The sequence below is a fragment of the Sesamum indicum genome, linkage group LG6 (genome assembly GCF_000512975.1).
Source record: "Sesamum indicum cultivar Zhongzhi No. 13 linkage group LG6, S_indicum_v1.0, whole genome shotgun sequence".
NCBI lineage: Eukaryota > Viridiplantae > Streptophyta > Magnoliopsida > Lamiales > Pedaliaceae > Sesamum > Sesamum indicum.
Window position 1 is genome coordinate 18,143,387 of NC_026150.1, and position 13,811 is coordinate 18,157,197.

At 32.5% G+C, this 13,811-nt stretch overlaps 1 protein-coding gene across 7 annotated transcripts; it reads right to left on the reverse strand.

Moving 5' to 3' along the window:
- On the reverse strand, positions 566-3,490 carry LOC105164887. 7 transcript variants are annotated; one of them, XR_002287281.1, is made up of 8 exons: positions 3,172-3,488; positions 2,817-2,912; positions 2,202-2,327; positions 1,774-1,813; positions 1,675-1,701; positions 1,071-1,162; positions 926-957; positions 566-842 (listed from the first exon to the last, which is right to left on the reverse strand). XR_002287281.1 is itself a non-coding variant. In XM_020694672.1 (7 exons), the coding sequence occupies exons 1-6, from the start codon at positions 3,286-3,288 to the stop codon at positions 1,092-1,094; spliced, it is 477 nt and encodes a 158-aa protein (XP_020550331.1). In that variant the 5' UTR covers positions 3,289-3,490; the 3' UTR covers positions 566-957; positions 1,071-1,091. The 7 variants fall into 7 exon arrangements, 3 of the variants coding, with proteins under 3 accessions (XP_020550331.1, XP_020550330.1, XP_020550332.1); XR_002287280.1 differs by having other exon boundaries at positions 926-1,162; XR_002287283.1 differs by lacking the exon at positions 1,675-1,701 and having other exon boundaries at positions 3,172-3,480.

Consider the following 13,811-nt stretch of genomic DNA (forward strand, 5'->3'; position numbering starts at 1 on the left):
CGCCATCCACCCCTTTCCACCACTTGTTCCTCACTCCCTAAATCATCCTCGTTGTCCGCCATCCACCCCTTTCCCAATAGTCCCCCCCTGCCCCAACTACCTCTCTCTCTCTATATATATATGTATATATACACACACATTATATATGTATTTGAAAATACTTTTTTTCATCGCTCTGAGCTTGAATAGTTCATTTAACAAAAGTTGGGTAGATGCCATTCAGGCTCATAAGAAGCTGTTGTCGGCAACTACATTTATGTGTTTATATTTAATTTTCATATATACACTAAAGTATATATATATGTTCATAGATATAATATATGAAAATTTCAAATTTAGACCATTCATTTAAATTAACTAAATGAAGACCATTGATTTACAAATGAACAATGAGGAAAAATTGCTTTTAGAGCGCGTGAAAGTCACCGCAGCCTTCAAGTGTTTTTCTTTTATTGTTGAAGATCCACAAAAAAAATTTAATAATTTTTTTCCCGAGAAAGATTTTTACAGCTGTAGGTATTCCAGGATTAAGGTAATGATTCGTGCTGCTTAAGTAAGCTGCATATACAATTGAAAAAAAAGTTGTCTTAATGCATACATGTGAAAGAGAAACAGGCAAATACGGCTTTTCATATTAAACTGCGGTATCTTCTCTCAGAATTTGGCTCCAAGTTCCATGTTATAATAGAAGAATGTAACTTGCTGAAACGATACACGTGGTCAATAGTGAATATTCCATAGAGTAGAGTACCGATTGTGCAATATCCTTCATATTGTGAGACCAAATATACAATTCGGCCAAGAGAGTTATCTGCCTGTGGAAAGATTCTCTTTTACTTCACCTACAAGAACAAAAACAACAGAGACAGTTGGCTAGAAGCTGTCCCTGAAACTTCTATTTGAAGAATGTATTTACTCTACTCACCTATTTGAGTCTCAATAAGACACCAACCCAGCCTAAAAGGTTGTGATCATCATCAGAGGAACAGATATACAAAAGATAACGATTTTGTATAGCAGAATTTCATGAATTGGCAGCACATGTTTCTCTGTTGCTGAGAACTGCTAACCTTTGAAGACACAGGAACTATTCAGTTGCTTTGGACAATTGCCGAGAATAACAACTGGTTGATATCGTCAGAGCCTGGCTCCTCCTCGCCCTCTGCGTAATGATAATTGTTTGAAGAGTTGAGAATCATTGGATATAATCCCATGAAAAGCCCCCACATATATCAGAATTATTGCATATATGGTGGCATGAAAGGAAGCACTTTTGATAAAATCAGTTGAAACTTAACTTAGTATTTGTTAAGCCCCCACAAACATATTCCTCAACTTAGTATTTACCCTTCTCAGGTATGTGTTCCTAACTACCTCATAACCAGACCTCACTTAACTGAAATGTAAGCCAGCTCTTTCAGAAACCAGAAAACTAGGACATCAACTCTTTCTAGCCAAAATGGCATTATCCATTCTTGAATGGCAAGCAAGGGTATTTCTGCTCACACACTACCACAACAATCAGATGAAGATTTTAACATGCGGAAGTTACTCGAAATTAATGAGATAAGAAGTTCCTTGTTTTCTTAGTAATACTTCCATGGCGTTTGGACAAAGAATGAGGAGGATGGACAAATTATCATATTTACTGCATTTCTTTGTGAATTTTCTCACCATTCTTTGAACGATTTTGCTCCTGAGCTGATGTAGAAAAAACACAAAAATTAATATAAGCATATGAATGCATGTACTCCATTTAAACAAATAAGTTACCTGTTCTGGATTTGACCTGAAGCGTCCACTCATCAATAATCTGTATATCATGAGAGAAATAAGTTACATAAATCCAAATTCTACAGAAACATCTTGAGAAGGTAAATTTTTAGCAAAGCCAACAGGAACGACCGTAGCACAATACTTTATGCCTTGGTACATAACCTAAATCTTGCAAAGTAAATTTTGGTTGCTTGCTGGCAAATGATGCAGAGTCTTACTACATCATATGGAAAATGCAACCATTCGAGCCTTGAACAGAATTTTTTAACACTAGTAGTCAGTTCACGCACACAACAATCCACCCACCCCTTCCTTGTGAAATGTCTCCTTTCACTATCTTCAGGAGATACAGTAAATAAAAACATCCATACCTTCAATTGGCATCTAACCAAAGGAATTAATATCAGCTAGACCAATATATCTACCTGATTGAAGCTCGCAAAAGCAGGATCATCAGCATCGCTTGTGATGGGTGCACCAGAAGACACTTGCAACCTCTGCAGCAATGTCCTGTTTCCAACTAAGAGTGTTCTGGCTTTATCAATCAAATCCTGCACGTTAAAAGTTTTTAAAGCTTTTAACTTCTATGCTCATGATGAAATATTGAGACCTATAGATTTATCCAACATCAGCCATCATGGTTGACAAACATGAAGAAACTAATCTGCGAAGGCTCAACCAGAAATTAGACCAATATTTCTTTCCCATAGTTCATAAAAGAATCCGCCGGGTTTCAACATAAAGAAAGCTCATTAGGCAAAACCAAACTAGGGGAGTGCTTACAAATAGTGAAAGGTCAACATCTCTCCTCCCTTATTAGTAGTAGCGAGGATCAGGTAACTTGTTGCCCTAAAAAAACAGGTTGGTAATGGAAGGCAATGTACTAAGAAACCGCAACTCTATTATATCTTTAAGGAAAAATATTCCCAGCCAAAAATGGTGGTAGTAGTAGTAGTAGTACAGAACGTAAAAATAGACTTCATACAATGGCACTGCAAGATTCGGACACAAATAGAAACAGAGTTCTCACATATCTGTACCTGTTTTGCGGCAAGAAGCTCGCGGCACTGGTCCTTCAAGGATGACATTTCTTCTTCAATTTTTTTCAACCTTGCCACCAGCTTCATGGGATTTGCCTGTTGAAAAGAAAAAATTCAAAAGACAAGGAGAAAAAAATTAGGAACCCACTTAAGGTGTAGACTTGTGAGGACGAAAACATAACACAATTTGCTCGAGAACAGAACAATAAATTCGTCCGTTTGGATTCACGGGTTTGATTTTTCCTCAAAGAACAAACCCAAGAAGAAAGAAAGACGGGAAAGTGAAAAGAAAACAGATCCCACGAAAAGGAGTAAATAAGAGAACTAAAAGCGAAATTGACGGGAGATTGAGTACATTGTCGGGGTAGACTTGCTGGAATTCCTTATGGAGCTTGTTATGGACGGTGGATAGGTCACGATTAGCTTTAGAAAACAGGCTGAGAAGTCCATCCACTGCTTGGTTATGCTCCATTTTTCACTCCACTGGAGAAAGATAGTGTCCTTTCTCTCTCTGTGTCTCCTAAGGGCGCTCCGATTTGAATTTTGAGCAGCCGAATAAACCGAGCTTTTTAATTTAGGTTTTCTCACTGTCTAAAAGAATCTTAATGATGTTCAAACGGAGGGTAATTTTGGTAATCAACCAAAGAACCCAGACCTATATAAACCCCTGTAGCTGAAGGGTTCGCATGTTCTGAAACTCCAGAAAAATCCAGGACGTTTTGTGAAACATGTTTTAGCAGAAAATTTCGCAGTCATGGCGCTCTCGGTTGGATCTCTGCTTTGTTGTTCAACAAACTAGAAGAACTATTCATCCAAAAGAAATAAAAGATCAAACTTGGAGAATTAGTCAAAGAGTTAGATAAAAATGCTTGGCTTTGGATATTGTTTTCGTTTCCAGTTTCTATGCTGTTATAGGATTCTTAAGTTATTTTAGACCATATAACCATCGGAGCCATAAAAAAATTCAATTTGGAGTTGCACGATTCTGTGGCTCAGCATAGCTTGAAAATTCAGCTATTGTTGTAATAAGAGCGTTCCGGGATCCGTGAAGGAAAAATAAGAGCGTTCCGGGATCCCTTTTGTGAAGGAAAACATTGATTTTCCACTTTATTGAAGCCATTGCCGAAAGCATTAATCAGTAATTCACTGCCAAGATAATGGCTTTCCGGGGAAAAAATACCATTGGAAACAAGCTTTTCTTCTCAAGTTGCTCCCTGAATATCTGACCAGTTTTTAATTTCAAATTTTGTTTTGCTGATTGGAAAGTATGCCAAGATGAACCTTTTATCAATGTTATTGTCGTTATACTGCATTTTTGTGTCACTTTGCTGCTATAATGTATATTCTTCTATGTGAATGTCTTCATATCGTAATGTTGTATGAGTTACACCTAGTGTTTGTTAATGTATGGAAACATGCAAGCTTCCCATTTGTACCTATGGAGGAGATTGACGGCAACTATGGCCAAGCTGATTGCATCCCTATGTGCTACCTTGCAGGCATGAAAGATGAATCATGGTGTCATCTTAAGATTTAATGTTCTTCCATATCTTACAGACCTTAATTCTATAGGTAGAGACAGGAGTTGAACCTTCCCATGTAGAAGGTGCAGATGCTGGTCCATGTGGGCTTACAAAACTGAGAAAATCTGATGGTAATCCTACCTGCTGCTATGATAAATGTGCACATATGGTTTCTTGTACTCATTCTTTAATAAAAGAAGATCCTGACCTCGAATATTTATTGAATCATTTCAGGTCCTTCAACCAGACACCGGGACATCAGCACGGATACTTGTGGGATTGTTAAGAGTTACAAGCTAAAGAGAACCCGAACTAAAAACAATGAGTCAGATAGCCTTTCTGATATTGATGATGCTGAGGTACATCTAGTTATTGCTTGAATTGTTTTTTCTTGATACTGACGTTTGATAATAAAAGTTGAATTTCTTTGTGTCCAGTCCAAAAGGAGCCTTTAAGATTTTATCCACAGAATCTTAGGAAAGTAATACTAAATACTTCATAACAAAAAAGAGGTAAATTGTTGAAGAATTTAATCTTTAAATTTAACCTTACTTGGTTAGAATATTTTTCTATTAATTATTAGGTCCTATCCATGAGGCAGGCAACAGCCATATCCAGCCCCATCTACCTTGAAATTTAGTGCAGCTCCATCTTAAATGGCAGTTAGGATGCAATAAAGGGTAAGCCATAGACTAAACTGTATTGAACAGGACATGAAGGGACATCCATGACTCTGATATCTAAAAAGTTTAAGGTCCGGAAAAATAAATTTAATTTTTGTTTTTTTCTGACACAGAGTAAGTAACATAACAGATTCATCCTGGTTCCCTCTATAACTCAATTTGTTAATTAACCTGCATGCTCTTTAGTTTCAGATGATTCCAACCTTTTCAACTTGCCCTTACTGCATATCCAAGTCTGTGCTTATAGCTTTAGCGATCATCGTACTAATTTTTTCATGCATTATATAATATTTCTGAATTGGTGTCAACATATCACTTGACATTATGTTGAATACTGTTCAGGTTCTTGGATACCTTAACAAGAACGAGGAGATCTATTACAAAAGGATTTTATGGGAAGCAATGCATGGAAAATCTACAGAAGTAATAGCTCATTTCATTCTTTATTTTCCATTTCTTCTTCTTGTCGTCTCATTTTGACAGTTTTCCGATGCTCCCTAAACTTTATGTCATATCTATTGGTTTACAATGAAAGACTGACTTCTTTCAAAGTTGAAATTGGAGTACACAGAATCAATCTCAGACCTTTCTTTTTCCGACCTTGATTCTTCTAGAAAGTAATCTTCTTCCATAATACTTCATTCATTCTTCTATATTAATCCATATCTATAGAGATGGTAACATGTTAAATTTCAGGCCAAGAAACAGAAACGAACAACTGAAACAAAGAGAGGCGTCTCTGTCAAGAAAGCTACTACTAAAACCACCACAAAAGCAGAATTCCTGGTAATAAGTTAGTTTCATGTTGAGATTTTTCTGTTCCAACATCCGCTTTAAAGTTTGGTAGAATCAGGTAGCAAAAATAGTATTTAAACTGCATTCCACTAATTTGAACTATAATAATATTAATTTGCAAACTTCTGATATGTCTTCATGCAGCTATTGGCATTGTCATTTTGATGCTTATACATTTTGCTTGATGTTCTTTGTAACTTTCGCCCAGTCATCTTTTACTTTGTATGCATTTTAATGAATCATAACATGAAATCTGCCGAGCTCAAGGATTAATTACGATGCTCTAAAAATCCTGAATGATGAGCTGGTAAGTATTTGTTTACAATTTTTTAATTTGCCAGTTGATTTTCAAGGTGTCCCGAAAAGCACACTCACTTCCTTTTCAAGGTCATAAGGCTGATTGCATGTTGTTGAATTTAATTTCTAACAGACTCCGTATAAAGCTGTTTTCCACCTGAAAATATGCACACACAACGGCATTGAAAGTTGATCGTCTCACAGTTTATAAGGACATATCATATTTGCAAACATTGATATCTTTGCAGGAGCAAAGTTCTGAAGCTACTCTGATGATAAGCTCGGACTCTTACGGGAGTAAGAATTCACAATATGGGTTGCATGGATCTACAAATAGTGATATGAGTTGCTGCAAAGATGATGAATGTTTTGGTCATCACGATGGTGAGATGCAGTTTCTTTCACAATCTCTATTTCTAAGTTACGAACGACATATTGGAATGATGTAATAACACAGTTTCTCATTTACCTCCATTCCATAAGATTTGTTCCGCACTTACTGTCATATAGGAAACTACACGACTTCTACTTATATACACTATTACACGCAATTTGATTTCCCCCTATAGTTTGATGTGTGCTGTGAGAAAATTATTTTGTTGTTTCGCACTTCTAGTTGATTGAAATAAGTTGTCATCATCTTAAATTGTTTCAAAAGCAGCAAATCGCAGCCTAATACATTGAGTATTTTCATTTTAGGCTAGCAGAACTCTCTCAAGGTCAACTGTTTGACCCGCGATTGGAATGTTTGTACCATGGGCCCTACAACTAAAAAAATTATATACATACTCATACATATATATAAATATGTAAAAGAGACATGATTTGATAATGATAAGTAGTTTTTGTCTCCCACTAAACAATATCAAACAATCCACACTATCTGTAACATAGTGAAGGCTTCTATTCAACTTATTTGTCTAATATTCTATTAAGTCCCTATATATTGAAGTTTCTTTTACTCCCTAAGGTAGGAACGAAATAGGGTTGTGTTATTTGTTGCTGAATGGGCCAAGTGTCAGACCATCTGCTAAGGTAGTGTGGTTGGAGAAAGTTCGTAAAACCGAGAACTTAGAATACCTGGAAACAAAGCGGTTAGAATAAGGTATGAATCTATGAGAGTTTAGTTTATTTCGCAAGCATGTTTGGCCTAATTCGGAGCATAAGTGGTAGATTATCAAAGAAAAGCAAAAGGATTTGATTTAAGGACTAATACTGTTAAAATTCTGGAAACTTGGGGAACTATAAGTGTACTTTCGCAGCCAATAGTTAAAAAGCGTATGGCCCAATTTCTGTAGAGAGGGGATTTTCAGAACTTTATTTTATATCATAAAGGGGGTAATTGATATTTTAATTTTCATAAAATTTTTATTCTTAAGATTTCTATTATCACAAGGGGTCCTTAGATTTTTCCAATTTCATGAAAGTATATTTCCTTTTGCTGCAGTACCCAATGTTGAAGATCCTTGCCTACCCAATCCTCAACCTGACTTTACACCCTGTTCCTCACCTGTTGTCCAACCTCTTCCTACACAATCTGTTGAAACGTTACAACCAACCTCTTCTTCCCCAGTTCACACACTTAGGAGATCTCATAGACAACATGTGCCACCTCCCTAGTTACGAGATTTTGTTTGCAACCATTCATCCTCTTGTCTTCATCTCTGTAATATTCATTCTTTCAGTTCTGCATATGTTGTTCTTGGCGCAGGTGAATACGATACAAGAGCCCAGATCATTCTTGGAGGCTAACCAGCATGTGCATTGGAGGGAGGCTGTGAACAAAGGCTAACCAGCTGCCACAATTTTTCGAATTAACTTTTGAACGAACTTTCCAACTGATTTCCGGATAAGATGTTCTGTCCAAAATCAGTTGGAAATCTGCTATTTTTATCCCAAAGTCCGTCTTAAATCGAGTATTAATTTTTTATCAAATGGACGGATTTTTCAACTGCATCTACCATACCATTGGAGAACCGTCACAAATATTTAGATGGCAATGATTTTACCTCAAAGCCCGTTGGAAATAGTTTCCTCTTCTCTTTTTCAGACGGTCTTTATTTCGCCCCAAAACCGTAAAAAATCCATTAAAAACTTTATTCACAATGAACTTTTGCTGAAAATATTGTTCCAAAAAAACTTTGTTTTTTTTTTTTTAGTAGTGTAATTTTATAGTCATATTTTGAAGTAAACTAGTTAATATTTATTGATTTAATTCCAGTCATTATGGTACAATTGAAAGACAATTAAGACTTAAGTAAGATGGAAAACAGAGATGAGAGACCTTTTTGTATATGTATATACACATATATTATTGAAGAGCTTTCCAAATGTCTATGTACTTAATGATGTACGTAATTGAATAATTCTCTCAATCTTTTAAAAAATAAAAGGGTTGCAATAGAAAAGGAACAAGTCCAACTTGGATATTTATTGCAACAGGCACATCTTATTTGGCGGCATAAATATGTGAAAGAATCAAATTCTCAGTCATAGTCCAACTACTGCTTATGACCATGCAACGTGACCTATTATTGTGCCATCCACATCTCATTGTTGCGCCGTCATATGTATGATTCAAACGATCAACCAAATAAATTAAAGTACCAAGTTTTCACGCTGTATATATATGTTGACCCTTCATTCTTACAATAATTAATATAGTCCAAATAAATGGAAGTACGAGCAGTGTGTTTGGTTTTGGTTTTGCTCCATCTCTAGTATGTTTGGGTTGGTTGGTTTTGTAGGTTTTAAATGTGTTTTTGATTATTTTCAAATATTTTTAATTACTTTTTGTCCAGAAAATGGCAGAAAATCTATGTCTTATTCACCGTTCTTCACATCATCTTCTTCACAAATTTTTCTTCTCTTCTAACACAATTCCATGACCCACCGATTTAAATACAAATACATTTTATTTTAACCACTTAATAATTTGTACGTAATATTTTCTACATCATTGGAATAATTAAAAAATTCAAAAAATACAAAATAAGATAACAATTCTACGCGGTTAATTCATATATTACATTATTTGAATAATGTATTTAAATTTATCACCTCGAATAGAACGTCTAATAAAAAATATTATTAATCCATTATTAGAGTGCATTTAATTATTTATAAAAATGCATTTACATAAATTATTTTTTTTCATTTCCATACATACATAATTAGAAAATAATATTCATTTTAATCCACTCACAACTAAATAAATTATATATATTTTTATACATATATATATAAATATATATAAAAGAGACATGATTTGACAATGGACAATACTTTTTGTTTCCCCACTACCCAATATCAAACATACCATACTTATTTTATATTATCTCCAAAAACAAATCCAAACATACGCAGTATCTCTAACTTATTTTTATTTATCTTTGTTTTTCTCTTTCTATCTCCACAAAATACCCAAAAATAAGTTAAAAATAAAACTAAACATTATGGAGGTTTTTACAGTGTGTATATATTTTGACCCTTGATTCTTACAGTAATTAATATGGTCCAAATAAACTAAAGTACGAGGTTTTCACGCTATATATATATATATATATATTGACCCTTGCCTCTTACAATAATTGATATGGTAAATTACGACAATCTTTAATAAGATTTAGCATAATTATGAATATCTCTTTGTTGTTTGAAAAATTACAAATACCTCTCTGATGTTTGATAAAATTGTATAATCCTTGGATGGAGGTATGAAATTGTCAACTTTGTCCTTATTTATATTTTTTTAAAAAATTAAAAACTTATAAAAATCGAACGGGGTGGATGAAAAAATTTTAAAAATCATAAAAAATTATCTAATTAGTCCATTAAAAAAATAAAAAAATAAATAAATTATTATTTTTCATCCATAAGGGCATTTTTGTCAGTTTATTATAAAAAATGGATGAAAGCCTAATAAATTGGGGGCTAATTGTTAGACGGCCGTTAAAATCAGGTAGGAATTAGTAATTTCTTAAACAATGATGGGGTATTCATAATTATAGCAAATCTCAAGAGAAATCGTTGTAATTTATCCTAATTAATATTTCTGTTGGCAACTTAAAATTAACAAACAAGTAAGGGGTTAATATTAAAATCAACTAATTAATAAGTATTATTTTTTTTTCTTTTTGGTTAGGAGTTATAAGTTTTTGTAAAAAAGGAGAACAAATATTTAATAGAGTTCTCATCATCACTTATAGAGAAGTAAAGTTATAATATGATATATGTTGTGAAAACATTTGTTTTTTTGGTTGTGATTTGAAAATTTAGCGGCAATCAATTGAAAAAATATTATTATTGACTACAATATTTGTCGCATAGATAAAAATCATAATAAATAATTATTATTAACTACGATAAAATAAATCGACGTACAAAACTCGCTTTTCCACCATGAAAAAATTATTTGTCACGACTAAGAGCCATGGTAAAACAGTTATGGTAAATATTTTAGTCACCCTCACAAAAACCACGGTAAAAAACCGTTGTGTGGCTGTATTAACCATGACAATTGACCGTAGTTAAATGTTATAATTCTTCTAGTGAACGTTACTTGTTTGAGATCGATGTGTTTCGTTTGTGTATTACAAACAACACAAAACCATTTTGGACTTGATAAAATCATCAATCTAATTGAAATATTATTGTGTTTATTCCATATATTGATAATAATTAAATAATTTTGGCAGATACATCAATTTTTTTATATTATATATATATATATATATATTTCTTTTTCATGCTATATGTAACCCGAAAAATTTGTATAGTAGCGCATTAATGGTTAAATTTTTTTACAAAATACACTGTAAGTTTTTATTGCAGATAAAAAGACAAAATTATATTTTTGATCTAGTAATTATAAATTATTAGTATTTTTGCTCAGATAACTTACTTCATTTATATATTTAGTCTTTTTTTCCGAATTCAATTTTGAACATATCACATTTATTTATTTTTTAATAAATTTACTTTTGTATTGATAATTTAATTTTTTTAAAAGAAATATCATTTTTATCCAATAATTATAGACAATTGACAATAAATTATTAATATAAGATTAAATTTTCAAAAAAAGAGACCAAAATTATAATGATATTAATTATTACTTTGGCACTTCAATATTGACTTGGAATTCTGTATGAGGCAGTCTGTTAGGGTGTATCACATGCCCGTTGGTCTTATTATCTACAGTACTTAATTTCCACTTGTAAATCGGTATGTATTTGTCGACTGATTTTTTTTTAAGTGAGAGTGATAAATTATTATTAATTAAAATAAATTATTTACAACGATAATTATTTATTTTTTGTTAATGGTACATTTATAATGATAATTATATTATATATTAATTACAAATATTTCATTCTTCTTCCTGTCTAATGTGTTTTTATTAATAAGTTTTCAGGTTTAAATTTTTATTTTTTTTAATAATTACAAATTATTTTAGCATTAATTTGTTTATTTATAATGATAACAAAAGAGTTCATTTAAATTAATAACGAAAATTACTCGTTTTCACAGTCTATCTTACTGGAAAATATTTGAAATTTATTTCTCGTTATTCCAAACAATATTTTTAAAAATAAAGGGATATTATATATACAACTCCTGATTTATGGTCCATCTACACAAACCACTTTCGTCTTTTACGTAATTACAGAAATCACCCTTAACAACAAAAAAATTTGAAGAGTTTATGTAATGGTGTTATTGACGTATCTGGTGGTGTATGTATAATTTTTTTTCAAAATACAAAATAATTTGTATAAATGATTTTGATATTTATGATGAGTGTATGTGTAATTTTAAAAAAATAAAAATATTATATAGATAGATGATAGATAAAAAATATAGATATAATATAATTATCCCTATAAAAAATGTTGCTGCCGGTCTGCCTTTCTTTCCAAAGTTTGAAGTGGCTATTGCGGTCAACGTAGAAAAATGTCAATCCTGTTAGGCCGTCTTCCTTGAAACACAGTATTTTCGATCCCATAATTTAGGTTATTTGGGGTTTTCATTCTTTGTTTTTCAAGTGTAATATTTTGGTTTTATATCTTCTTAATTTTCATAATTTTAGTCTTTTTCTCGCTCGAGTTCACCTTTCTCGTCAGAAAAATGTATGTCTCTCACGTAAGATTTTATAATTGGGGTTTTTATTCCTATTAACCAATTTCTGCTAACTTTTTAGGATAGCATAATTATTTTTTCTCCGAAGATTGAAATCACAAAATAAAAAAAAATATAAAATTAAAATACTATTTAAAAAATTAAATGACGATTTACGGACAAAAAATATATGTAATCCGAACAAAAAATAGCATGTTGATGATAGATAGGGTTTGAAATCCAAACTTCCTGCGTCGGAATAGGAGGTATGGTTTGGTCTGAAGTTTGAATTAATAGTCCAGTCCAACTCTTCTATTCAATTCTGCCGCATTTAATATCATATACATATCCATATGATGTGCACAGATTAATTAATATTATCTTCACCTTTATTTTCTATTTATAAAATAATAAAGTATCACAATTCAAATTTTGATTTTTATTGAATTCATAAAACTACATAAATATTAATTAAATTTATGATATCATGAATTATAGCATCTATTTATTTTAAAAAAATTGTATACATGACCTGTAATTAATATCCAACGTAATAAAATTTGCAAGAAATTAAAAAAGAATAATCTAATTCTGTATATGGATACATATTAAAGTGTTGGATTGTTTTTTGTAATTTTTATTGAGTCTCCTATTTCATTTCACAAATCAAAAAAATTACAGAATTGGGGGTCGATTTTGATAAAAAAAAAATTAAAAAAAGTTAAATTTAATTAAAAAAAAATATTGTATTAAAGAAAAAAGAAAACTGTTGTGTCCTCAAAACCGCCGCCACATTCTCTCTAAAATTTCGGTGCCATCACGGTGAGTTGTCGGTCGCCAAACATACCGTTCGACTGCCCTTAATGAGACAAATATTTTCCATCAAATTTTATCAACTGTAGACAATGGGCTTTTAACACAACTACCGCACCTTTCTGCTGTCGATTCGCCGCCACTGGAGCGACCCGTGATCACGGACCACCACCACTGGACTCACCTCAACCTAAGGGTTCTAACAGACGAACCTAGCTCAATTTTATCAAGTATTTGTTGAGATTTGAAAATTTAAAAATTTTTCTACTGCAAATATTCGCGCTGAAGCTATTTGCCTCTGTTTCTCCAACGTTAGAACGAATCACTGCCTAAGACCACCGCCCGTTCGAATCATCTCATCCAAACAATTCGAACGAGACCGGCCTTGCTCAATTTCATCAAGTATTTCTTGAGATTTGAAAATTTGAAGCATTTCCGCCTCGAACATTCGCGCTAAAGTTTTTTCAAGTCGTTTCTCTACCGTCGAGATGAATCATGGCCTGAGACTACTGCCGTTCGATTCCTCTCGTCTAGACGATTCCAACGAGTCCAAGTTTGCTCATTTTCATCAACATTTCATCGGAATCCAAATTTTTTAATTTTCACCATAATTTTTTTTTTAATTTCTGATAAGATTCTTAGTCTTAATTTTTTTTTTATTAAACAAATGGTACCACAATTTTTTATTGTGTGCCATGAAAGAATTTTTTATTTTAAACAAATTTGCAGCGTTGACAGCTTAAAATCATAAAAGAATCAAAATC

Bases quoted from the DNA above. Each gene is read 5' to 3' on its own strand.
- LOC105164887 (XM_020694672.1), bottom strand. From the start codon at position 3,288: ATGGAGCATAACCAAGCAGTGGATGGACTTCTCAGCCTGTTTTCTAAA. The intron at 2,913-3,171 runs GTACTCAATCTC...TCTTTTCAACAG, and splicing joins AGCAAGTCTACCCCGACAAT to GCAAATCCCATGAAGCTGGT. The intron at 1,163-1,674 runs GTGAGAAAATTC...ATCATTACGCAG, and splicing joins GCAAAATCGTTCAAAGAATG to AGGGCGAGGAGGAGCCAGGC.